The sequence below is a fragment of the Microtus ochrogaster genome, chromosome X (assembly GCF_000317375.1).
Source record: "Microtus ochrogaster isolate Prairie Vole_2 chromosome X, MicOch1.0, whole genome shotgun sequence".
Taxonomy (NCBI): Eukaryota; Metazoa; Chordata; class Mammalia; order Rodentia; family Cricetidae; genus Microtus; species Microtus ochrogaster.
This window is the reverse complement of record NC_022026.1, coordinates 51675329-51702280: the sequence shown is the minus strand read 5'-3', so window position 1 is coordinate 51702280 and position 26952 is coordinate 51675329. Positions and strand designations below refer to the sequence as shown.

At 35.4% G+C, this 26952-nt stretch overlaps 1 protein-coding gene across 3 annotated transcripts in view; it reads right to left on the bottom strand.

Annotated features, from left to right (window-relative positions):
• Cnksr2 (connector enhancer of kinase suppressor of Ras 2) overlaps positions 1-26952 on the bottom strand; it is a 212663-nt gene that overhangs the window by 38520 nt on the left and 147191 nt on the right. For all 3 annotated transcript variants that reach the window (XM_005358807.2, XM_013350566.2, XM_005358809.3), the window contains 6 exons: positions 15270-15318; positions 14741-14913; positions 11802-11875; positions 11185-11256; positions 5918-5985; positions 1008-1108 (listed from right to left, as the gene is read on the bottom strand). In XM_005358807.2, the coding sequence (XP_005358864.1) occupies positions 1008-1108; positions 5918-5985; positions 11185-11256; positions 11802-11875; positions 14741-14913; positions 15270-15318 (537 nt within the window). The remainder of the gene's footprint in view (positions 1-1007; positions 1109-5917; positions 5986-11184; positions 11257-11801; positions 11876-14740; positions 14914-15269; positions 15319-26952) is intronic.

Below are 26952 nucleotides of genomic sequence, written 5' to 3'. Positions count from 1 at the left end.
ACTTCCTTTTCCTTTGTGGAAGACTAAGCCCCAAGATACAGAGAGTTGATTATTTTGGTAACATGACCACAAAATTAAATGGAAACACTGACATATGCTCAGTAATTTTGATGGGAAACAGGCATAAATTGGCATAGTCTTAAGAAAAGTAGTTACCTCAGTAAAAGAATGAAATATATATTAAAGCAGATACCATGGCTATATCCAAAACCCAGGGATATGTGCATCTGTGCTGGTTATTTTTTTTCAAACTTGACACAAGCTATATTATCAGGAAGAAGGAATGCCAATTGATAAAATAACCCTATCAACTGTTATGGAGGCAAGCTTGTGTGGCATTTTCTTGATTAATGATTGATGTTGGAGGGCCCAAGGCCCAGGCCACTGTGGGTGCTATGACCCCTGGGCAGGTGGTCCTGGGTTGTACGAGAAAGCAGGCTGAGCAAGCCAGTAAACAGAGTTCCACCAGGGTCTCTGCTTGAGTTCCTACCTCTGGGTTTTGCTGTGCTTGTGTTCCTGCCTTGGCTTCCCTCAATGATGGATTATAATCAGTACTTATAAGCCAAATAAACTTTCCCAAGTTGCTTTAGGTTATGCTATTTTCCTACAACAATAGAAAGCAAACTAAGATAGCATATGCTATTTATTACTGAGCTGGACCTTCAGCACTATACTGCTAATATTCATTAGTTGTTTCTAAAATACATAAATTGATTTTATTAGTATAGAATAAGTAAGATCAATTTACATCTTTTGGTAAGGAAACTTTTCTGTTCTTTTTTGCTCCCTTAAGCCTGGCAAATTCATTCTGCCAACAACCTGTGAGGATTATTTCCCTTGAATAAATATATTAACATATTTTCCTTCTGAGTTTAGATCATCAATGTTCTTTTCCCTATGAAATCTCATGTGACTTGGAATTTAATATACTTTCTTTTAAACATATAAATGGATCATTAAGGTCAAGTTGTCCTGCCATGTAGTAAGCACCCGCACATGTAACTTACAGAGGGAGGCCGTGGGTATGTATCATAGGGGGGCGGAGGGCTGTCTTGCTTCGGTGTTGATGGAGTGTCTGCTTCTTCTTTGTCACTCTCACTCCAGTAATCTGAAAGTTTACAGACATGGACACCCCGAGGCTTTAGTAAGTATTTACAGACATATCCTCAAGAAAAGATAATATCTCTTAACCAAAACAAGACTTAAGTTCAATTACTATGGCATGTTTACCATCATCACCCTGCTCAAGAGTCCAGCTTCCTTTTTAGCTGTTTTGGAGAAGAAGAACACAATAACCTAATCCCAACCCCATGAAAAATTAATGACACACAGCCAGTCTTAAGAGAGCTAAGGGAAAGATACTCTATAAGCCACAACAGGTGGAGGGAATGTTTAATTTTAGAACATTTTTTTCAGAAGCTTTACTTAATAAATACCACAGGATGTTTTTAAAATATGTCACATTACCGTGATGAATGCTCAGAGAAGAGAAGCAATAAACTGTATGCTGCTGCTGTATATCTCTGATATAAACATCTCCAAATTAATGTTCGAAATTGCTTTGGCTTCCCTTCACTGGTTATCTAACAATTGCTGTTTTCTAGTGTCATGGTGACATGAATCTTTATAGTATCACACTCCCACCTCTCCTTGGAAAGGCATGGCAAATCCTAAATCTGGCCAAGTGCAAAAAAAAAAAAAATTGCACACTTGCTGATGGGTGCTCCAAGCCCCAAATTTCAGAACTACTTAAAAAGACAACAACTATAAGCTGATAGACAACGTTACTTGGCAGAACTGAGACAAGAGGGAAGTTCAACTCTGAGAGATATATTAATATTGTAAGTCAAATCCAGCACCAGATTCATATCAGAATCAGTTCGACTATATCGTGGTCCTAACTCCTGCGCTGATTCCTTCTGTGCGTTACAAGCAAAGAGAAGCAGGATAATTTCTACAGCAATTGCAGGAGAGAGAACAGGGATTAAGAGAAAAGGAAATCTGTATGAAAACTTATATCCTAAAACAACTACCACAAGACTTATGTGGTGTTCAGATTCAAGGGAAAAATCCCTACACATAATTTAGTACGAGCCCTTCCCTTTCTAGAAACTTTCAGTTGTAATGTTTTTCCCATGCTACTGACTAAAAATGAATGCAACTAGATTTTTTTTTTCAGAAATTGTTGCATTCCTGGTAGGGAATAATGGAGCTGGATTTGAACTAAGAACCTGACTTGAGCCAAAGCTCTGAGAACTACATTTCCGGGACTCTTGCTTGACACATCAGTTTAACACAACAGTTTAATGTTAGGTATAGTTATGCAATTTAATCTCCCTTACCCACTCCTGACTTTTCACTTCAGTTACTGTCAATAGAAAGTCTCTAGCAATAGATATAGGACATAAAATAAACTGCCTCTTCTATTCAGGCCTTAAAACACAAGGACCCTGACAACGCCCACTGAGAAAAATATACAAAGTCTCTGATCTCAATTAGATACCTTTTTTTTTTTTTGGAAACTGGTCATGGAAGCACACAACTGTAACTCAGAGCTCAGGAGGCTGACCTAGGATTTTCAGGTTGAGATGAGCTTGGGTTACACAGCTAAACCCTATCTCAAAAGCTCAATGGAAAATAATGGAGATACTGGACAATGACCACCAATATAACTAAGTCCTCCCTCAAAGATGAATTGGCATAGATACCCAGAAACATTTATTAAATGATTGTTGAAAAAGCATGTCTGATATTCAGAAGCAGGCAAAGGTTCAATTCTTCACCATACAACTACTTTATGCATTGACCCTCTTTATAGGCATTATTTAACTTTATTGTTGGGCCTATTTTATAATCTGAGAAAGAGCAGCTAATAATAACTGACTTTTGTAGTTGTGTATGTGGTAGTACTAAATAAAGTAACATATAATCAACTGCTTTGTACTTTGAATCCACTCCAGAGATATTAGCAGCATTTATCTTCTGGGGTATATTTGCAGATTTTATTCCAGGGCAGTCTGACACAGATCACAAAGGCAGTAAATGACCGATGTTCATTTTTTCACAGATAGTCTTTATTTCTTTGTGGTATTTTTGAGCAATGAAGAATGAAATCTGGAGTCCTAGGGTCTGGGCAGTTTTGTGAGAGCCTGGAATCTTCCTGGAAGTTAACACTAGCATTCACACTCCTCCCAGCCCCAGCACACAAAGCTTGCTAAGCTCACTCTACTCTTATACTTCCCACTGTTTCCAAGAATGCTGGCTGAGTTTATCCTTAATGTTTGCATTAAGGATACCATGACATTTTGGTAAAATAATACCTCAAGTGGTCCTTATTAGCACACTAGAAAAGAGATGATTAGCATTTTATCCATAGCTCTAGAGCCATTGCCATACATAAGAAATCTGAAGTGTTTATTTTTCCTACTCAGCTAAATCAGGAAAAACTCTAATCCCTATTTGATGCAATCTTTGGCTTATTAAAAAGCAATAACAATCTAAACATTTGCTGTGGTTCTAAAGAAAAAGCAGAAACATTACTTTACATATCAACTTCTTATGCTAAGCTGTAAGGGAGAGAACAATGCCAGAAAAAAAGGCAACATTGAAAATTAGGCTCTTTAGGAACATGCGAAATAATACATACACTATAGCTTACTGGCTGAAACCAGCCTGATTTTTTTTCTAAGAGCAAATAGAATTTTTTTCTTTTAAAAAATCTAAATATATACTTTGATTTGTCATGTGAAATAGCAAAATTTATAAGTAATTATGAATAAACACGGCCATCAGTAGAAGAGGGGAGGTCCCTTTTTACCATTATATGTTGACACAAAGGACATATTTTTAAAGCTTGTTCTTATTTAGAACTATCAAAGAAGTATCATACAGGTCATTAATTTTTTATATTAATTACAACACTGCTTAACCTATTAGCTAAGGCTTCTTATTAACTAACTCTTGCATCTTAAATTAACCCATTTCTTTTCATCTGTGTATCACCACAATGCTGTGGATTACTGGTAAGATTCTGGTGTGTCCATCTCCTGTGGCAGCTACCTGGTGTCTCTCTGACTCCACCTATTCTCTTTCTCTCTCTATATCTCTTCCATCCTGGCTATATTTTGCCTTGCCGTAGGTCAAAGCATTTTCTTTATTAATCAATTGAATTCATAGCATAAAGAGGGAAATCCCACATTATCTCCCCTTTTCTGTCTAAATAAAAAGGAAGGTTTTAACTTTAACATAGTAAAATTACATATACAAAATAGTTCTCAAGCCAGAATTATTGTTACAATATTTAGTCCATTTACATTTGGCAAAGTAAGGAAAATACTCTATCATCTATCCTATCTTTGTGAGTCTAAAGTTTTATATCTAATTTATCCTTTACCATTCTAAGGAATTCTATAACTATAACTGTGTGTCTTCAACTCTTCAAAAACCCCAAGAAGGAGATAATATTACCTAAGCTAACAGGAAGTACATTGTAAGCAACTTCCAAAACTCTAGAATTGACAGAGACATCTTGCTGATAGGTCATTAATTTTTATGTGATTAAAACTTTACAATGACATCAAGGAATTATTTCTATTCCCTTTTCTAGATTTCTGAAATATATACTGCATTATCATTACCTATATGCATCTTAGTGTAGAGCAGAACCTTTCCACTTTCCTCTTACACAACTGTATAACAGTACCTGTTCAGTACTTCGTCCACTACCTACTTAGTTCTTCATAGCCTTTGGATACCAGTATTTTCTTTTTAAAACCTTACAGAGTTATACTGTGTTTGCAATTTAACTTCAGCATTAAGAATTACTTAGGAGATATCAAATAACCATAGAAGTGTGGAGTTGATATGCATTCTTATCAGTTTCCTAAGTAGAAGACCAAGAGACTTAATTATATATTAAGTAGGAAGTCTAGTATGTTTCTGATGTATGTTAAGGTACCTTTTTACTCTGTGGAAATAGCAAGTATTATCGTTGGTCTGATTTTTCTACCAAACTATTTAGTAGGCATTAAAATATATACTTATACAACAGGGCACGGCAGCATGCACTATAAAATACTCATTGGTACTTGCACATGCAATATAAATTAACCTGCCCTCTCCTCCACAATGAAACTTGCTTCCATAACAAAGGCAATTGATTACAATTCAGCTTATTCTCAACTTGAAAGCAACATCAGGTAATAAAATTCTGACATTTGATAATAAAAGTTCTGTGATATATACAATTTGATATTTTTCTAGGTTAATTTTACTATCTATATATTACCCATATTTACAACTCTATTATCTTTAAACAATCAGCCAAAACACCTTTGAAGAGCTATTTCACACCTTTTCAAGAAATCTGAAAAGGAAGGCTAGTATTTTTTTTCAGTACTCTTACCACAAAGGAAAGTCTAAAAATTACACTGAGGCATAAAAGTGAGGAATTTTACACCACCAGACACCTTTACTACGGTAGAGTGTTGGATGAAGTTCGCCTGCACGTACTGACTTGAAGAAGATGGCCTCTCCAGTATTTGTAGAATTGAATATTAGAGTGATTGGTCCACACCATTTCCTCATTACAAGAATTCCTTCAGAAAACAGAGCCAACCAAAAGTTGTTCCCCCACTCCCTTCCTGGAAGGACTCTGCTTCCCCTTGTTTCCCGGAACTTGATATTTATGTTATTAGGTTTCATTTTCTATATTGCACCAAGCTTATATTTTTGAACCCATTGAGGGTCTTTTGCAGAAATACATTAATATTTAATAAAATACTGTATCTTTCCCTTATCAATGCTATATCAAGAGTCACCGATGATTTTCTTTAGAAAAATTATTTCCTCATTAGCTCTGCCTTTTTATGTAAGAAAACAGTGTAACAGGATTATAAAATAAAAGGTATTCCTTTACCTTGTTCTTGCTTAATTCTCTCCTTTTCTGCATACCCTGCAGTCATCATGTTAATTCTATTAAGCCACCTAGAAAAAGAAAGAAATCAATGATAATTCATTATATTTGTTAGAAATATTTATTGCAAAATGTCTAAGTATAGGATAACCCTACATATAAAATACGTTCTTTATTAAACTTGAAAAAATTGAAGCCTTCAACAGGCAATAATCTACTGTAGTGCAAATTGTTCCCACACTGATACAATTCCAATGAAACAGTTATGTAAAGCTGTTAATGTGTGGAATATAAAAGATTTTGAGATGACCAAAGCCATATCATTTCTTTTTCTTCAAATATATAAGCACTACAAAAATGCCTGCTCTTTTGTTTTTTTTTTTTCAGAACAAATACTCCTTTGAAGACACTTTTTAAGAGTCAGTCTAATTTATAGAGATAGGAGAAAAAGTTACAAAGCTTGCCTGTAAAAATAATAGCTTTACCATGAAATAATAGTTTGAATATACTCAATTAAGTTAAATGACCCAAGGGGAATTACATCTCAGAAGTACTTTTGAATCTTGTTCCTAAATACGAGAGCATTTAGCTCCCCAGAAATAAAAAGTACATATATAATTTTAACCTATTATGATCTAGAAAACATACTTTCACGAACGACAGCAAGCTAATATTTCTTAAGTATTGCTGCTATTATTAGTGCAGTCAAATACTATTTCAGTTTCTATTTAACTCTACCAGGAATCTTCCTGTAGGCATCATTTCAACCACCGGATTATCAAGTCACAAATATTTGTAAACAAACTGACAATCTCCCACCTGGAAATTCTGAGCATGGGCCAAATGTTTTCCCAGAACTGAAATCAGGGAGAATTCACCTTAACCAATTTTGGAATTACTGTTAGAGTTTTAGTATCATCAAATTGTGGAACAGTCTGATTCAGATGTAGATGAAGGAAAACCTGTTGTTGAGATTTTTTTTTCTCCTAAGATCCTGGATGTCTTTCAGCTACACATTATTAACTGAGTCACATATTTCACAACTTTTCCAAATGGTGCTGTATGTATCATATACCTAGCATATCCTGAGGAGAGGAAAGTTGTATCTCTCATGGGTATCTACTCAAATATAAATTGTAATTTTAAGAAAAAGTAACTTAAATACAAACTTCAGTTTAGTAAAACATATCATGTAAATATCAGTCTAAAGAATATATGAAAATTAAGGAACGGATTGGGGTCCTATTAGTATACAACAAAACATTCACTGGAATTCAATAACATACATATTATATACATACTCTAGTAAATTATAAATCAAGAAGTTAACCTCATGATAAAAACTTTGAAAATGAAGAATTATTAGCAAAAGTTCAGAATAAAATTTAATATATAGTTCATTTTTTTTAGTAAGAAAAGGATTGAATTATTACAGGGCAAATTTGACTACTCTCGGGAAAGAGTAGATTGATGCTGTTAGGGTCACAAGGATGACAATAACACTAAAGATAACTGATCACTGACATTTAATCTACTATTATGTTTGTATTTCTTGAAAAACATTGATGTTTTAATCAGAATTCTAATGAAAATGGAAGTTCTTGGTAGGTGAATTGAGGTATTTAAGAGAGACTTCTTCAGTTTTTCAATTTATCATTTATTAAATATATATTTGTGTTTAACAATAGCCTGTGTTTTAGAGACAAAGAAATGTATAAGGCGTAGTTCTTGCTTTCACTGAACTCTAGATTGCTAAGATTCCTAAGGCAACTGAAAATTTAAGCTACTTTTAGAAAAAAAATTCTGATCATGATAAAACTTCTTTGGAACATGTATGGATATTCTTAGGCTGCTGTGTATAGCTTAGACAGACAGCTGTTGCTGTCTCTTGCATATACGTGTCCTTAAGCTCCAGCTGGAAGAACCTCACTTACTGATATACTTGGTATAATTATGACTTGCTATCTTAGGTAGACATGAAAGCAGACGTACATATGTTATCTGATTCCAGAAGTATTTATTGAGAGACTGTATGTGCCAGGGATGGTTCTAGGCACCTAGAATAAAGAGTATACAAAACAAAGTAGCCATCTTCATGATGCCTGCATTTTAACAATGGCGGCAGATAACAAATCGGGATATAAGTAAGCGTCTATGAAGTTTTACCAAGGTAGCAAATGCCATCTTTTAAAGCAGCATGGAAGGTAAAATTTGGAAGGTCAAAGTTGCTTGGGAGTAGGGAATCTATGTTAGATAAGGAGGGCAGGGATACACATATTCAACATCATCTTTTTCGAGAATGCTGATGTGGAAGTTCTTTAATACTAGTCCTAATTTCAGTATTTCATCATATACTCTTTTTTTCCTGGCTTTTTTTGAGACAGGGTTCCTCTGTAGCTTTGACGTGTGTCCTGGAGTAGCTCTTGTAGACCAGGTTTGCCTTGAACTCACAGAGATTTGCCTGCCTCTGCCTCTCGAGTGCTGGGATTAAAGGTGTGCTCCAACACTGCCTGGCTTACCTCATCATTTTCTAATGCTTTAGAACATGAATATATAGGTTAGGGAATATGATTAGAGTAACACAGCCTAATACACTAAGAGACAAGTAACTCACAGTTACAAGGATACATGCACACACATGCATACATGCACACTTAGAAAAGTGCACACATTTGTGTATAGAGATTTCATGGAAAACTGAATTTAAGGAGTACTTTTTTACCCTAATTACTAGGCACTGTTACTACTGGCATAGTATATATTTCAAAATCTAGAGAACAAACATATATTATTCTGTACTATGATAAAATTTATATAAAACTATAATACCTTTAAAGCCATGAAATAATCAGATAAGCATGTATTGACTATAATTATGCTTATTTTTAAAAAAATATCCTCTCTGGAATCAGGCATGTTTTCAAAGAGTACATATGGAATAAATCAATATCCACATTATCTTGCTATGTATAATAATCAGGTAAGCAGACAAAGCTGTATATGGGTGTCTCTCCATATCACTAATATTGTGTGAATGTTTTTAGCACTGACTATTTTATCCTATTAACAAGTTTTTTAAATTGCCTATTGAAAATACATACCAAGAATAAAATTATTAGAGAAAGAAAAACAAAGGAAAAGAATAAAGGTACATTACAATTAAATTTAAAAATTCAATTTTTACATCGATAATTCTAAAATATATAATACATTAAGTCTTACATAAAACAAGACTTTTAAAAGTATAATGTGGTGCTGACATTTTAGATGAGATGTTTCTTTTCTTTGACACATTACTTAAAATAATAAAATGAATGACATGGGTTTGGTTTAGTTTTTTCTTTTTCTTTTCTGTTGTTTAGACTTATAGAAGTATCAGGGAAGAGTAGTGATACATCCTTTTCAGTATACTGTGAACAAGTAGCAAATGTAGGTCGAGAAAGGTTTTTAGAGTTGATAAAATGCACCAACAATGCGAGCTAAAATGGTTCTAAATTAGCAGATATCAAGAATGGTTAAATTATTTGAATTCTTAATAATTAGTCAGGGGGGCAACTGACACCTAATACATTGATCCTGTGATACAAGAGATCCTCATTTGTGTTACTTACTCTTATTTTGGTTATAATGCAAACCCTTCATGTGTATCCCTAGGGAACCGACTTTATCATTTGGTTAAACAGATAGCATGGACACAGAAGTATAGAATTGCAGGATAATTATAGCACCAAAAATAGAGAGCCACGAGTCCTCCATCATGTACAGGTGAATAAACATTTTCACTTCTAGAACAAGGAGAAAAATCTCTGAAAATTCTTAGTGCTGGTATGAAATTTTAAGAGTAGTAAATTAGGGGGCCGGAGAGATGACTCAGTGGTAAGAGCACTGGCTGCTCTTCCAAAAGTCCTGAGTTCAATTCCCAGCAACTACATGGTGGCTCACAACCATCTGTAATGAGATCTGGTGTCGTCTTCTGGCCTTCAGGTGTACATGCAGACAGAACACTAGACTAAATCCATCCATCCATCCATCCATCCATCCATCCATCCATCCATCCATCCGTCCATCTATACATACATAACATAATAAATTATACAAACCACAAATAAAAATTTAATTTCATGCACTTTTGCTTTTTAGAAACCATGGTTGTACTTCAGGTGTCAAAAATTTTATTTCTAAAAGTAGCTTAAGCATTCATCTCCTCTGCTTAAGTATATTTATGAAGTAGTACAATTTTTGTGCTTAAAATATTTAGATATAATTTTTAGAGATCTAAATAAAAGTAAATGAGTTAAGAGAACAAAAGTATATGGACATTAATACTTATTGCTACTGAAGACTAATATAGTATTTAAAAGTTAAAAAATCCCTACTGAGAGGGATAGTTTTTCTCAGTCTATAAAAGGGTCAATTATTTAGTACAGAAAGGCTAAGTTTATTGCATAAATTTGCATAGTTAATAAATTGTAATCGGGGATTCAGTCTTGTCTAAAGGGTCACAGTTTTGGTCACTTCACTACACTTTGGTGCCTCTTCCTAAGGGAAATCACATGCAATATGCATTAGTTTCTGCAACTGTAAAAGGGAGGACCTTTTGATTTTTAAACTCATTTTGTATCGTTTCATTAAATGGAGAGGGGAAATTAAAGAAAACAAAAGCAACCTTAAAGTGACTAAAACTGTAATGTGAAACAATGTGGCACATGTAGAGGAAAATGTATGCAGGCTTTTCTTTAGCCACCGAGGAAACCCAGCAGAGTCAAACCAGTTGGTTTCATAGTCCTGTCCAGTGCTAGGTGAATGTGACAGGAAGAATTACCACACTAGCTACATTTAAATCATTGAAATGGATATTCTACCAAATATATTTAGCACCTGAATAAGTCAGGTTTTGTGTGCCTTTTCTGAGCATCTAGAAATACATGTTAAGATATATTCCTAAAATTTAACATCTAAAAACCTGGTTTTTATGGTACTATTTTGGATTTATATTACTTATAGTACTTTTGTGGTAAAATTGACAGTCAACAAAAGTTGAATTTTTAAAATGATATTCTTTATTATTTTGAAAATATAAATTGTATTGTATGTGAAATTTAAATCATGAATTAGGCAAATATTTTTTTAAAATTAAGTATGTCATGTATAACCATTTTAATTAACCAATACAGAATCTACAATGAAATTCTTTAAAGAATATTAAAGACAAGGCTTAGATTTTGAATTTGAGGCATAATTAAGTAATTGAGATGAAAATAATACCTTACCTGTTCATGTCATCAAGATGTTCAGCAGCAAAATAGAAGCTTTTGATTTTAGGATGGCAGGCTTTGAATGCACTGTGAATAAAACAATAAATATTTTCACTGACTTTTGGACAAATTGGAAAATGATTTTAAGTACCTGTAACGGCGTAAATGAGTTCAGAGAGGTGAAAGAATGTAATCAAAATATATTATATTGTGGTACATGCTTTTAATTCCAGCACTTGGAGGGCAGACACAGGTGGATCTCTGTCAGTTCGAGGCCAGCCTGGTCTACAAAGTGAGTTATAAGGACAGCCAGAGCTATATAGTGATACCTTGTCTAACATCATCACTGGTGTTTTTATATGTTTGCACATGCAAGAGAAAAAATTTTGAGAACTGTTCGGCTCAAACTAAATAATTTGTATGGATAAAATTAGTGCAATGCCTAACCTAACTTCACATATATAATGCTTCTATCATGACAGAAATAAGTAAAATTGTATGCTTGCTCTGTCCTCAAAATTGCTTTCTTATACTCTCAGTTTGAAATCATCAGATAAACAAAAACTTAAAATCAAGAAAATTGCAAAATAAATTATCTTTCCCCCCCCTCTCTCCAAGTAAAATGAACTTACTATTTCTTGCGGCATTCACTGGCTCTATCAATTTTAAATTCAGGCAGACTGATGAATCCTTCTGCTTTTTCATCCTAAAGAAGCAACACTTTTGATTAGTGTATCATACCAAGGAAGTCTGAAGCTAATTATACCATGTAGGTGTGATGTAGATACTTAGAGTAATAAATGTGCTACTCATTTTGTTCTTAATTCTACTTACATTTCATAAATTCTACATATTCATAAATTAAAGGGAATTTTAATATTTTAAAAACTTAGAATGTTTAAAAACTAAAATATATACATTATTTTTATATTAATATGAGGATAGAAAATAATTTATAAAGTAAAATATGCTTTATAATTTTTTGAGGGGCTGAAAAGTAAAAACAAATTGGGGCCTGTAGAAGTAGTTCAGTGGTAGAGTACTCATTTGTGCAGGATGTATTGAGCTCTGGGTTTGATCTTTAGAACATAAACCAAAAAAAGTAAAAGGAAACGTTTCAGACCAGATACACAAAACAGCTATACATTTTTAGTACAAAATTTTCCATCATTTAGAAAGGTGTGATTTATGTTCTGTGTATGAGAGTTTTATCAGAATTCATGTACGAGCATCATGTGCATGTCTGTTGCCTGACAGAGGTCAGAAGATGGCACTGGATCCCCGGAAACTGAAATTACAATAGGTTGTGAGCCACCATGTAGGTGCTAGAAATAAGTGCTGACTAAATCGCTCCGGCCCCTTTTTCTATCACTTGTAATATTTAGATATAAAATATGGAGTTGCTTACCAATTCAAATTTTCTTTCATAGCAATTTGTTAATCAAATTTGAATTATTTTTTATATAACAATTTTTTAGGGTATTCAATAGTTTGGAAATTAAGTAGGTCAACTTGATTTTCAAATATGCAGTTTCAGATATCTCTCTTACATAATACCATTTTTAATCTAAAAAATTAATAAAATTCATAAGTACTCCTCTCTTAAATAGTAGTTAATAAAACCAGGTAGGTATATTATTCAAAGCCTTATATTAGTCTTGAGTATAATCAAGTATGAAGTGATTCGGTGGCTAAACCTTGTCCCTTGCTCTGGTTGTAACAAAGCTTCGTAGATGTTTACCATTCCAAAATTGTATTGGAACTGCTACACCAGTCCACAACTCTTTCTGTATCAAACTGAAGTAAGATTACTCTCCCTTTCATTATTTTGAAGAAAAAAAGCTACTCTCAGTTCTCTTTCATTGTGTATATGTGCATTTGTGTTATTTCTATTATTAATGAACTATGCAAAAGTTAAAAGTTTGAGCTGTAGATAGCAACTGAAATTAATGTTATATACAGAAGGAGTATTAAATTTTTGTATTTAAATATTTTTTTTCAATTTTGCGTTAAAGAAAATGCTTCCATTTGACTTCTAGCTTATGTTACTTTTGATGCCCTTAATTTAAAACTTGAAATATATTTGGAATATTATCTCTTCATAATGATGCAACATAAAATACTCTATTTCCCTAAAATAACAATAAGGTTTTCCTGGAATATGTACTACAAAAATATTCATTTATATTTTACATGAATAACAGTAATAACAACTTGTCAATGATTAAAATATAGGCACTAATTAATAAAACACGCAAAAATTTCATCCTTTATAATTTGAAAGATAGACTATAATTTAGTATATGCAGAAAACAGATTGTCTTATAAATTAGTCTAGAAGTAAATCACAATAAAGAAAAATAGAGATACTGTATTTTGATGCTACTTGATATGCATCCAAATTTGGTACATCTAGCAAATAAAATGTATTCATATTTGCTTACTATAAACAAGACATACTTAGTAAGACAGATTTTTATTTCATTATATGACTGGCATAAATTATTAAAACAAGAAATAATATTTTCACATAAGAATATAGGAAATTATTAGTTTAAGATTTTCCAAATAAGTCTTCATTGAATAACATTATTTGAACATTTAGCATTTTGTCAGACATGGTTCATTTATTTATCTCTAAGAAAGCTTAGTGTGATATGCATCACTATTTTCATTTTTGCAGATGAAGAGATAAATACAATTGGTCATGTAGTGTAATTCCTGATTCTGCTCTTTCAGCATGATGTAAGACAGCAGTGTAATAGCTTGTTCAGGGAACATCAAATTCTCTAGATAGTGCACGTTGTAAGCAAAGTTCTAATAATTATGGTAACTTTAAGGAATTACCCTTTAAATGCAAATTGTTTAATATCTTAGTATCCTATTTGTATAAAACTGCAAGTACCCTATATGTACACATATATTAATCTATATGTTTATAATACACCAAAGTAGTAGAGATGCACAGTAAACAAGTAATGCCGTGTCAAGCGGGAAAAAAAATCAACTAATAAAACACACTTTGACAATTCAGTGAGATACATGATTGATTGTTACATGATTAGTCTAGATACAAATATGTTATATCAAACAAACTAGAAAAGTTGTAAGAACAATTAAAACACATTAAACATGCCCCTTCCCTCAAGTGGTCCAATTGTAATGGATACTTAATTTCAATATTAGTCTACTAGTTCATTTTTTTCTTTAGGAGAAACTGAAATAAATTGAAACAATTACTGACTTCAGTTGCTAAGCAGTCCCCTCCTTCAAAGCAGAAAAAGAAAATCCCTATAAAACTTTGAGCAAGAGCTTTTAAAAATCTCCGTTTTTAGTTAAACTACAACATTAGTTGCTTGGTATCTTTAGAAACAGAGAATTTCTCTATATTTTAACTGTGTTTCAGATATGTTGCTACATTAGAAAAATGGAGCAACAGGTCTTCCGGAATGCTGAAGATGGATCCCAAATTGGCTTGAGGGTGATACGATCTAAAATCATATGTCTCAAATGTTGACAATTACTGTTACAGATAATGAACCGATGAGAACACAAATGTGCTCTGTCTTACCTCTTCATTAATGTACCAGTACAGGGATGCATCCTTCAGGACAAACCAGTACTTCTTCCATTTCTGTGAAAAATAGCTCTTTGCATCTTTCTTTTTCCAAAGCCATCCCTCACAGTCACCACGGCCAAGATCCTTGCAAGAAATTCGTCTTTTGCTCTTGCCTGCTATGGCTCCTAAAGATAGTAAGTAGCAACACTCTTAATTTTGGAACGTGCATAAAGATAAGAGATTAATTCATAAACCCTAAAAGAAAGTAAGACACTATCAATCTTAAAATTATCATTTTCTAATTGTGTTATCACAGAAAATACAGGCATCTTTGATGCCTTTTCTTCCACATATGATGACAACATAATTGGAAATAGCAATTTTCATCTCAAGACTTGTTGAGATCACATGATATCAAAGGATCTGCATGGTAAGTAATCTGAAACCACACGGGCTTCAAGGCAATGAGAGAATTATTGAAATATGCTGGTGATTATTATCATAGTACAACAGAAGTTCAAGTTTTGTTTTCTTTTATTACCTTTGTTCTTCTTCTTTGATTTGTGCTGCAGAGAGGACTGCTGAAATGTCTGAAATTAAAGATAGGGAAGATTATTATCTCATATGCAGAGTGTGAATCAGAGAACCATGGGGCTACACAGAACTCTCACCAGCTGAATGACGACGCGAAACCTGGGTTAGAGAAGTGCTTCTCCCCATTAATATTTCAAAACAAATGCATACAATGACATTACTTTCTCATCTTCCATGGACCAGGAGAAGACTTGTCAGGATCCTCGTTTTGTTGAGCGATTCCAGGGCACAACACATTGGTGAAAGAAAATGTTCTTACCACCGCAAACATCACTGTGGTTTCTAACACAACATTTCATCTGGTTCTTACATAATCAGACAAACCAGGAGGCAAATGTCTTTTTTATTTCTGTCTCCCTTAAGTCTCTAAATCTATAAGCACTTTGATCACTATTTTAATCTCATACCTACTTATATCAGTTTTAGTGAAGCAGTTTGATCACTATTTTAATCTCATACTTATATCACTTTTAGTGGTGAATGATCTTGTCAATGGAATCAGCACTCCAGTTCCTCATATCTGCTTCTGACATAGGAACCTGCCCACTCCTCAACTACCAAACCCCACTACTATATGGCTGGTATTTTGAACATGTCCCAGCCACTGCCTCTAATATTTGTGGATTATAACATCCAATACCACTGTCCTATCAATGAAACAGTATTGTGTCATCTAAATCATTGGCCATACCATGCAATTATACTTGTATATCTTTCCTACCTACTTTCCCTGGGATATTATAATAGTTCCTTTGCACTATTCCATGTATCTAGTTATAGCTAAACAACTCAATACTAAGTACATATTCAACAGTTTACTATGTCTGGAGGAAAAACAGAGCTGTACTGACTCACCTAACTTCCAATTAATGACTATAGGTTACTGATTCTAGTCAGATAACATAAATTTTTCACTGGTATAATAAGATGAATTATGATTAAGTAACTAAGAGAGAACAGAGACTGCCTGTGGATTAGGTCATAGGCATTTTTTTCTTTTCTTTTTTTAATTAATTTATTTATTAAGGATTTCTGCCTCCTCCCCGACACCGCCTCCCATTTCCCTCCCCCTCCCCCGATCAAGTCCCTCTCCCTCATCAGCTTGAAGAGCAATCAGGGTTCCCTGACCTGTGAGAAGTCCAAGGAGCCCACCTCCATCCAGGTCTAGTAAGGTGAGCATCCAAACTGCCTAGGCTCCCCCAAAGCCAGTACGTGCAGTAGGATCAAAAACCCATTGCCATTGTTCTTGAGTTCTCAGTAGTCCTCATTGTCTGCTATGTAAGTCCGGTTTTATCCCATGCTTTTTCAGACCCAGGCTAGCTGGTCTTGGTGAATTCCCGAAAGATCATCCCCATTGTCTCAATGTGTGGGTCGGGGGCTGGAGAGATGGCTCAGTGGTTAAGAGCATTGCCTGCTCTTCCAAAGGTCCTGAGTTCAATTCCCAGCAACCACATGGTGGCTCACAACCATCTGTAAAGAGGTCTGGCGCCCTCTTCTGGCGTTCACACAGAATATTGTATACATAATAAATAAATAAAAAAAAGTTTAAAAAAAAACACAGGCATTTTTTCAAGTGAATGTTCTTGTAACAATTTTTTCTTTTTTTTTTTACACAAGCAAATAAGGGTTAAATAGATTTTGATTATATAAAATTTTCCTGTTTTAGCTGAATAATAAATTCACATTAATATTTAATATATTGCTTCCTAAAATAGTATATTTCTATAATTTTTTTGTTGTGTGCATGATTTATAAATATATTGATGGGTACCTGCTATAGTCAGCTAATCTCTTGATATACAGTGTAATCCAGAAATATAATTACCCAACACCCTAAATGTTTGTGTTGTCTTGCATGTATATAAATACACATAAGTGTATTTATAGAAACACATATCAATATATAAATATATGCAAAACATAGTAACCTTTGCATGAATCATGTTTATAGATGATTATTGAGAGAATAATAAAAGACAAAACTCATTATGGATATTGGTATTTCCGGCTAGTGTGTTTAATATATTCCCATCTAGTTTTTGCATGAAATTACTCACTCAGTTTCTTCCTTTTGTGTCCCCTCATGTAATCTTAGCTTTCTAGCTCATTAGTCTTAAAGATGACAAAGCTGAGACGATGTCTGGTTTTTTTTCAGAAGCTATCAAGATTAATAATAGCTAATAAGAACTGGGTTATTTAATGTGTTATGCTTTTATACTTCTTAGTTCAGTTCATTATGGTGTTAGACATCAATGCACGTTTGACATATGTCCTATTACTAAGCTGTCTGAGGCCTCCTCCTATGCTTTCTGTATACCATTCCTTAAAGTTTCAAGGTCTTAAAAATTTACAGAAAAAAATAGTTCATGTTCTCCAGGTTTTCTTTAACAAGATAATTTTGCCTTTCCATATAAACACGCAATATTTCCATAAAGATCATGATTTCAGAGTACTATATGGTTGAAAACTAAGAACTTCCAGGTATGTAATAAATGTAGCCACATTAAAAAAAATCAGATGTTTTATGAATATAAATGAGGAACATCTTTGATATTTCCTTATTTTTCAAATGACATTGATATTCTATAAGATGAAAGGATTAATTGCTTTAAGGAAACCTTTTCTGGCTCATGCTAAAATAAAATATATCTTAGAGGCTCTTGTATAATAGACTAAGAATTAAATTCTATTTTTATGCTCAAAATTATAAAAATAAATTTGAATAACAGTTTGGCTGGGTATATCTTCAATTTAAAATAATGAACAATTTTAAAATAACTTTTATTAAAGGATTTCACTAGGTACCTCAGGCTGGCCTCAAACTCTACATCCTCCAGTCTCAGTAACTTGACTGCTGGGATTTCAGGTATGAGTCTCCATGCCTAGCTTCAGAGTGGCAATTTGAACATTTTGTGTTTTTGGCATTTAATGTTGCCCTTAAGGTATCTCTATCTACTCTACTAAATTCTATGTTTAGTCTTCCATTAGCTTTTAAGATATTTTTCTCATTATCAATATTCTACACTTTTATTAAGTGTCCAAATTATAATTTATCCTAATCTCATTGAGCATTCATTAGGTTGCATTATTTCTTCCATTCTGCACACTTTCAGTTATTATTTATTTCAAACTTTGTCTTTACCAGCTCCTTTTTCTTTAGATGAATGTTGGCATGTGTCAAGTTATCACCTATTTTTTTTCATGTTTTTCCTTTCATCATTCTGCACTGTCCTTTAGGTAAATTAATTCTTTTCCATTTTATTTAATTCTCTCTGATTATATCCAATAAACTTTATCTTATCTATTATACTTATTTAACTGACAATATTTTTACATTTAAGGATATTTATATTATATGTAAGAATAGCCAGTTGGTACTGATTCTAGAACAGCAACCATTTTCGAGTTTTGTGTTTTGTTTTGAAATTGAAGTACTTTTGTAATTGTGCTATATTTTTATTTAGTGTGTAACATATCACCTGGTTGTTCAGTTCACTGCCCTTTCTTCAGTATCAAGTTATTTTAGACACTTCAAAATTTTAGATCAAGTAGAAACTTCTTTCTTTTCTTCCCAAGACTTTTGCTGTGTCCTGGTGCGGGAGAATTGTCTGTATTCTGTCAATCATGTTATAGATAAACGCAGATTGGCCAGGCAGGAAATATAGGCAGGAAAGAAAAAGACAGGAAGTAGAAATGATGTAATGAGAACAGGAGAATTCTGGGAAGGAGGAAGTTGATTCCTCCCACTCCTGCCCAGACCACCGAAGCAGCAGGATGTGATCTGCCCCGCTGAAAAAAGGTACTGAGCCACATGGCTAACATAGGTCAGAAAAATGGATTAATCAAGATGTGAGAGTTAGCCAGTGAGAGGCTAGAGCTAATGGGCCAATCAGCTTATAATTTATGGAGACCTATGTGTGATTTTCTTTGGGGCTAAACAGTTGTGGGGTAAAGGGCAGGACAGAAACCCAAACAAGCAGGCCTGGCCCTGTTCGTTACAGTATCCTGCCTCTATTTCTTGGGTCCTTTCAGACACTAACCAGGACGATTTGTGATGACAGGGCCTGATGTCTCACTAATGCAGCTCACGTTTGGGAGGCTTGCCCATGTTTCTGAGTAAAAGGTTGTTTTTATATCCTGTTGACACCAGGAATTAACTTTGGCCATGGGTTTTATCTTTAGCAAAACATACAGATATAGATCCACCTCTCTTTGACTTTCTAGTTTCAACCATAGAGTTAATTATTAATTTCCCAACACTGCTAATCTCAATTTGGTTCATGGTTCTCATTAAAGAACCTGTGGACATCTCTCTTTCCTAGAGGATAGAGAGAATTTTTCCCTTTCTGATATCTATTTCTACCTACTTACTTACCTACATACCTCTCCCTCTCACTCTCTCTCTCTCTCTCTCTCTCTCTCTCTCTCTCTCTCTCTCTCTCCCTCTCTCTCAATCTATGTATCTATCTATCTATCTTACTATGGCCATCTGTCTGCTTGTTTTATTGCTATGTATTTAAGGCAGAATGAATCTGAAAGCATATGCAGGAGAGAGAAGTGCGTATGTGTGTATGTGTGTGTGTGTGTGAGAGAGAGAGAGATTAAAATATAAGCTTATAATGTTTATTGATCATCAAAAATTGATTCATTTTCAAAGCATCGTGAAAGCCAGTTCTTTTCAAAGCTCCATCACAATCTATCTGAAGAACATATTGGTTAGCATTCAGGCATTATTCTGGCCTGTCAGTGGCAGGATGCACTCACCAGTACTCAGGCAGTATACTGATCTGCTTAGAGTCCTGATAACTTCATCAGCTGTGTCCCTACAGTTAAGACCCCTCATAAATGGTGGCCCTACCCACCTCCTCTCTCTCTCTCTCTCTCTCTCTCTCTCTTTCTCTCTACCTCTCTATCCGTCTCTTTTTTCTTTCCCACTGCATCTGTGTCCAGATGCCAGTCTCGTCCCTTCCCTCCTCCCAATAAAATATCCACCATGTGAGCTCTGTCCCATGATGGCAATTCTCTCTCCTGCTGTATTTTAAATAACATTGGTGTTGTGATCTCAGCAGATTCTTCTGGTGCTTCCTCCTGCCCACCAGCAGTCCAAAGCATGCCAGGACCCTGGAATCTGGTCCACATACAACAGTCTCACTTCTGCAACTAATGGATCACTGGACCCCTTCATCCTACACTGGTACTGTTGGTGAGCCCTCCTTCTCTGATTATTTCCCATGAGTGAGAATTTGTCTCATGATTGTGGTTTCTTGCCTCCATAACAAGCCCTGATATCAGGCAACCACTTGTCTTTCGGGGCTGAGCACTCCCACGGTCCCCGGACATTTGGGTGATGACCTGCTGGCCAGCTTATGCCTTCTCATCTCTCGGGCTCAGAGCCCTGACCCCTGGTCTGTGTTTGATGAATCACTGAGCAGCATGTGCCTTCTCAAATCCAATACTCTCTGAATTCCTGGGATGCTAGGAATTGCAGACCCTTGGCTCTTATTTCTCTATCTCACTTGTGGGATCTGCGTTGTCCACTGTAAACTTTGTTCCATGCTCTCTCTCTGTTCTCTCTCCTTGCTCCTCTACTCACCTATGAAACCTGTTAAGCCGCCTTTCCCCCTTTCATTAAATAAACAGTATCAAATGAAAAAAACCTGGGGTATTATACCTTTGACTCTTCTTATTTCATTAAAGAATCCCAATGTTAAGTTTCCACAGCAACAGCCTGCCTCTGCTGCCCAAAGTAGTTACATGTCACTAGGTTCCTTTCTGCCATCAGCTATGTGACACAAGTACCCTTTAAAACTATCCACCAGGCAGAGTTCATTCTCTTTGCTTGTCTCTTGCCTTAACTACTTTGTCTCCAGTTTACTCTCTTGCCCTTTCTCTCTCTTGTTTCTCTCCTTCCTCTTATATGTCTGCCTCTCTCAAGTCTGTACTCTGACATGGCCTTTGACTCTTCTGCCCTCCCCATTCCCTAATAAGCCTCTTGGACTAACTCTGTGTGTGTGGCCTGTCTGCTCAGTGGCAGGGCCCAACAAAGGGGCCCATTTTCTCCACTTTCTTTGCTCCAAAACCTGCTTATATCTGTCTGCTATTCCTTTCTAAATGTCCGGCCCATTTTCTCCACTTTCTTTGCTCCAAAACCTGCTTATATCGTCCTCTTGAAGTCTGCTACAATGTGGGAGCCAAGAAATGGAGAAGCCAGCTTCCTTTGGTTTTCACTATCTTTTAATTTATTCAACTCCTGTTTAATGTTTTATATATATATATATATATATATATATATATGTATAAAATGTGTGTGTGTGTGTGCGCTTGTGTGTACAAGTATGTGACTTAGATTTAACTCTGTATGTGTGAATGTAAGCTAGATTTAACTTTGTGTGTATGTAACTTGGATTCAACTGTGTGTATGTGTACATATAACTATTGTTTAGTAAAACATGTTTTAAACAGCCACCATGTCGCTTCTCTTCCATCTTGGCTGGTGACCCCATCATGATGTAGGCAGCCACGTGGCTGGCAGCCATCTTTTTACTAAGGTTAAAGCATATACTTCTTAGTCCTAATGAGTTCTGTTCATTGTATTTCCTTCTAGACTAAGGAAGGAACAAGTCTCAAATATTTTAGATTGGTATGGAGTTTTGTATGATGATAAAAATATATGGTCAAATTTTTTACAACATATTGTATATGTGATTCAACTCTGCTTTAAAATATATTCTATATGGTGATAAAAATTTAAGGCTATAAAGAACAATTCAGACTAACAAAAGCTAACTTAGAGATTTACACATATGTATTTATGTCTTTGCCAAGTGTTCAACACCAAGCTTCTAGTTTTATGAAAGCTGCTAACATATTGTAAACTGTTAAGAAATACAAGTTAATAGTCATTGTATAAATGATCAAGTTCTTTAATTGTATTCATGGTAAGTACTGACATAATTAATTACAGGGATAAGCCTTACCTCGTCCCTTGTATATGTTTTCAGACTTAATCATAAAACAAGTAACTAGAAACAGAGTTTGTCTACTTAGATATAACTAATAGGCACACAGTCCTCAAATGCTCAGAGATCTGTGGAATATGGCTTTAAAATATTTAATTAAAAAGGCCTTTTGTAATAGAGAGACATGCCAACTCCTGGGAGCACCCCTATGTCCTCCAAAGAAGATGGATAGGCACAGCTTTGATGCTGTTTGAGGACTAGGCTAGAGGTAGCTTTGTCGGTTTAACAGCAGGAACCAAGGCTTCAGCTGCCTTCTCAGTTCTCTGTGTAAAATTTAGGTCACAGGCCTCACTCTCCAGAGTTAATACTAGGTCTAGACGCAATTTGCCTCGTTACCAGTCTCAACAATGAGATAAACTCACAACTTCTTACCATCCCTTTGATTAAAGGAACTTACTCTGCAGTGACTGTTGAGTGGTCAGCCACCTGTGTGTCCTGGCGGATTAGATAAATGGCACTTTCAGGTTTGTTTACATGAAGAGGGAAAGCTTAAGTGGTGCTAAGGAGGAAGTGATCTGAGATGTATAAGAGAATGAAATATCTCAGATTTCTTTCCCTCACTATACTACTGTGATATAAAACTCCAAACATTCACAGTCTTAGAAGTAATTGATGGAATTCTGATAAACTGCTAATCTAGCTCTGGCAGAGTACTACTCATGATATCACTGTATTATCATAGCCATAAGCTCAGGATTTTAAATTCCCTTTAGTTGTTTTCTAACTATTGACTTAAAAGGTGCTTTTCATTGTGCAGAAAACATCTATCACAGTTTTTGGATAGAAGAAAGAGTTTTAATGCCTACAACCAAGATCGTTTCTGGTGTGAGTATACTGCCGTTTCTACAATATGGATTTCAGTATAGGGTCTAAACAGTGGGAATGCTAATGTGTCTAAAACCTATCTTTTCATGAACTCTAGGAATTCTTATAAGCTCCAGGGAGTCGACTTGGATTCACCTGAAACAAGTCAGATGTACCCCTCAATTAAGTACTGTCAATCAACAGCCTAAGCCTCCCAACCTTTCCCTGGTCTTAGGACTCCCGTCCCTTAATTATCAAGACCTAAGGAAAAAAAAATTCTCCCTAAACTTAATTTTGTCCTCTGCTCTGCCAGCATCTTGCCAGGCCCCACAGACCTCGAAGAGCAGTGAAACAGCCAGCTATGCTAGGACTTGCCCAGCACCCCAGCTTTCTCATGTCCCCCAAAATGCAACACCTCCAGGTCAGCAGGAAGCAGTTCTGAAAACTCCAGCACCCTCACCCCTGTCCCACCTGCTATGGAATAAGAAACAAAAAGGGAGGAATGTTAGCACTCAGGTATTCTGCTCGTCTGTCACCCGGCAGGATGCGCTTGTGAGGACTCAGGCAGTACTCTGTCTGTCTTGCTCAGAGTCTGGACAATGTCATCAGCTAGGTTGCTACAGCTACGTTGCTACAGCTGCATTCCCTCATAAAAGGCGGTCCTGATTGCCTCCTCTCTCTCTGCCTCTCTCCCTCCCTTTCCTCTCTTTCACCGCACCTGTCTCCAGAGGCCAGTCTCGGTCCTCCCCTCTTTCACTTTCCTTTCCCTAATAAAAATATCCTTTAGTGCGTCCTGCTGTATGATGCTGTCTCTCTCTTTCCCGCCATTTTTAATAATATAACACTATTCATTAAGCTTTTTTGATGGTCCCAATAAGAAGCATTTTCTGTTACCTTTTTAAATAGTAAATATGCATAGCTATAATCACTTAAAATATTTATTTTTATTTAATGTGTATAGGTAAATTTTGCCTGCATGTATGTCTGGGTACCATGTGTATACAGTACCCACAGAAGTGGGCATTGGATCACCTGGAACTAGATTTACCTACATCTCTTAGTACATGTGGGTACTGGTAGTTAAGTTGGATCCTCTGGAAGAACAGACAATACTTTTAACCATCGAGCCTTCTCTCTAGCCCCTAATAATCACTCTACTTCATTAAAACCTTAACTGAACAAAAAAGATTAATGGCATTTTCTTCATGGTTCACCTGCCAAAGTTACATAGTACACTGCATATATCCTAAGATTATTCTGTCTACAAACATGAATATCAAGGTTAACACTGCCCCTTTGTGAATAGTACTGTTTATCTTATTTAGTATGCAGTATCTACTTATAGCAAACTGTTAAGCTAGATAGAAAATAGCCATTCGCAGGCTCGGAGGTCAATAAGTATGGATCTGTCCTTCACACTTGCCTTTGGACCCCATCACACATTTTCCTAGGCAACAAAGACAAAAAGGCAAGCTCTGCAATTGTTCTTTTTCAAGAAGAAAAATGCTACATGAAAATACTGAGAGAGGAGGTATCAGAGTTTTCTCAAAGCCTATTAAGGGCAAGCTACTTCCCCTTGACTAAGTTTGATCACTGGTGCTGAGTGGAGACATGACACTCCAGTTTCTCTCAAAGATAGCAGCCCCCACCCCTCCCATGCCCAGTGCAGTTATCTAAAGATCTTTGCAGCTACTGTGTGACAATCCAATTTAAAATTAACTTTTCCCCCTCCATTCTATCTACTAACCCAAATCCCAACCATCTCTTTCCTGACACTGAACATTTTTATTCATCCCCTGGAGGCCCCTATTCCTCCACGTAACTTTGTGCAGACTTCTACTCCCGAGGCTGCCCCCTTTGCCTTTCTCTAACTTAATGGTCTTCAAGATTCCTTCTGAGTCGTGTTCAGACATTTTCTAAGATTAAATGTAATGCTATTTTTAATTATCTTTAGGTTATCTCTCCTAAATCTTGTAATCAGTTTCTAAAATTAACATTTGAAAGTGCCAGACTCAAATCATCAAAAAGTAAGCTAATTAGTATTTGAGATAAACCTGCTAGGGGCAAAGTCTGGTAAAACCATTTTTTTTTGTCTCAAAATCAAATTGTATCTAAATTTTTGCATTATAGTTAGCTTTAAAAAAAGGCACAGAACTATTTTCACTTAATAGTCCCCAAATTATAGACACATTCATACATTGTTAAAAGTCATGAGAATCATTATTATCATCACACAAAGAGTTAAAAAAGAAACAAAAAATAAATTGTGCAGAAGCTTCTTAGTTAATTTCAGAATTTCTAGGGGCAGAGACAGTTTTTTGCCCCACTGCTCTCTTAGAAACCATCCCATGCTTAGAAAAGGCTAGTCAGCTACAGCTCTCTCTACAGCATACCAAGGTAGCAAGAGATATTTTATAGTTACATAAATCACAGCAGCGATCAGTTATTCTATTTTAAATGATTCAACAGAGCCCAGTGCCTCAATAGAGTCCTCGAACATTCCTGTCACATGGAAGATATCCCAACTATTTCAATAGATTTCTAAATCTGCTTTTAAAATCTTCCAGATCAATAAGGCCTGGCCAACAAATGGGATTATTATTAGATTATAGGCTTTTCCCTTTAAGACACTGGTAACTCTGCAAAGACCTCACAGCTTGAAGAATCAAGCCAAGGTTCCTCCTAGAGCTGAGAGATTCCTATGATGAGGATTAAAATACACAGGTCTCTGAAGAGAAAAAGGAAACCCAAGACAAAGGAGACCTAAGCATACCTCCCCCGAAGCCTTTGACTGCAGCAACATCAGAGCTCTGCCTCTTTCGCCACCTCTAATGCCTCTGAGAGCTCTCTTTAACTACTGTAGTCTTTGGGAATGGAGACATGGCTCAGTGATTAAGAATATTTGTTATACTTCTAGAGGGCCTGGGTCCAGTTTCCAGCACCCACATGGTGGCTCATGACCATCCATAACCATAGTTTCAGGGGGTCTGACACTCTTCTGACTTCCAAGGGTACCAGGAATGTACACACTGTACATGTATACATGTAGCAAAAACACACATAAAATAAATAAATAAATAAACAAATCAAGCAATAATAGCTCAGAGAGTTCAACAGAAGAACTCCAAAAGACAAAGCTGTACCAAAAGGTTCAAAAGAACCCAAAGTTGCCAAAAAAACACAAAAGCAATCTGGAAAGCAAAACTCAAAGAAATTATTAAAAATCACAGTTTCTTAAAAACCAAAACTAACCTCAAAGACTCGTTTTTCAGCTTCATGAAATACATACAAAAACCAACAGACATCAAAAGTGGATGGGGAAAGCCCATGAGGCCTCAACCCCAAGAACTATAGTCAACTACAGAACACTGAGAGTAGAAGTATTCTTCCCCCAGGGAAGAACACAATTTGCTATCCAATACCAAATGGTCAGCCCTGAAAACATATAGACAAATAACATTACACAGATGGAACAGGTTATATTTATGAATATATCTGTATATTAATGTGTGTAACACTAATTAATGAAAAAAGAGACCTTCAACTGAAAAGAGAAAAGGAGGGAGGATAGGGAAAGAAGAAGTGATGTAATTATATTATCATCACAAAAAAAGCAACAGATGCCAGTTCTTACGAAACAACAGAAAAATGTCCCTAGAGTAAACAAACTCCAGTAGCTGCTAGGAACTTCCATCTTTCCCCTTCCTTTCAGGGACAACTTGCTGCAGGCAGCAGGCATTTCAAAAGGTATGGGTATTCTTGCCATAGCTGCCATTATTACCAGACGGAAGGAGTCATAACCTGTGT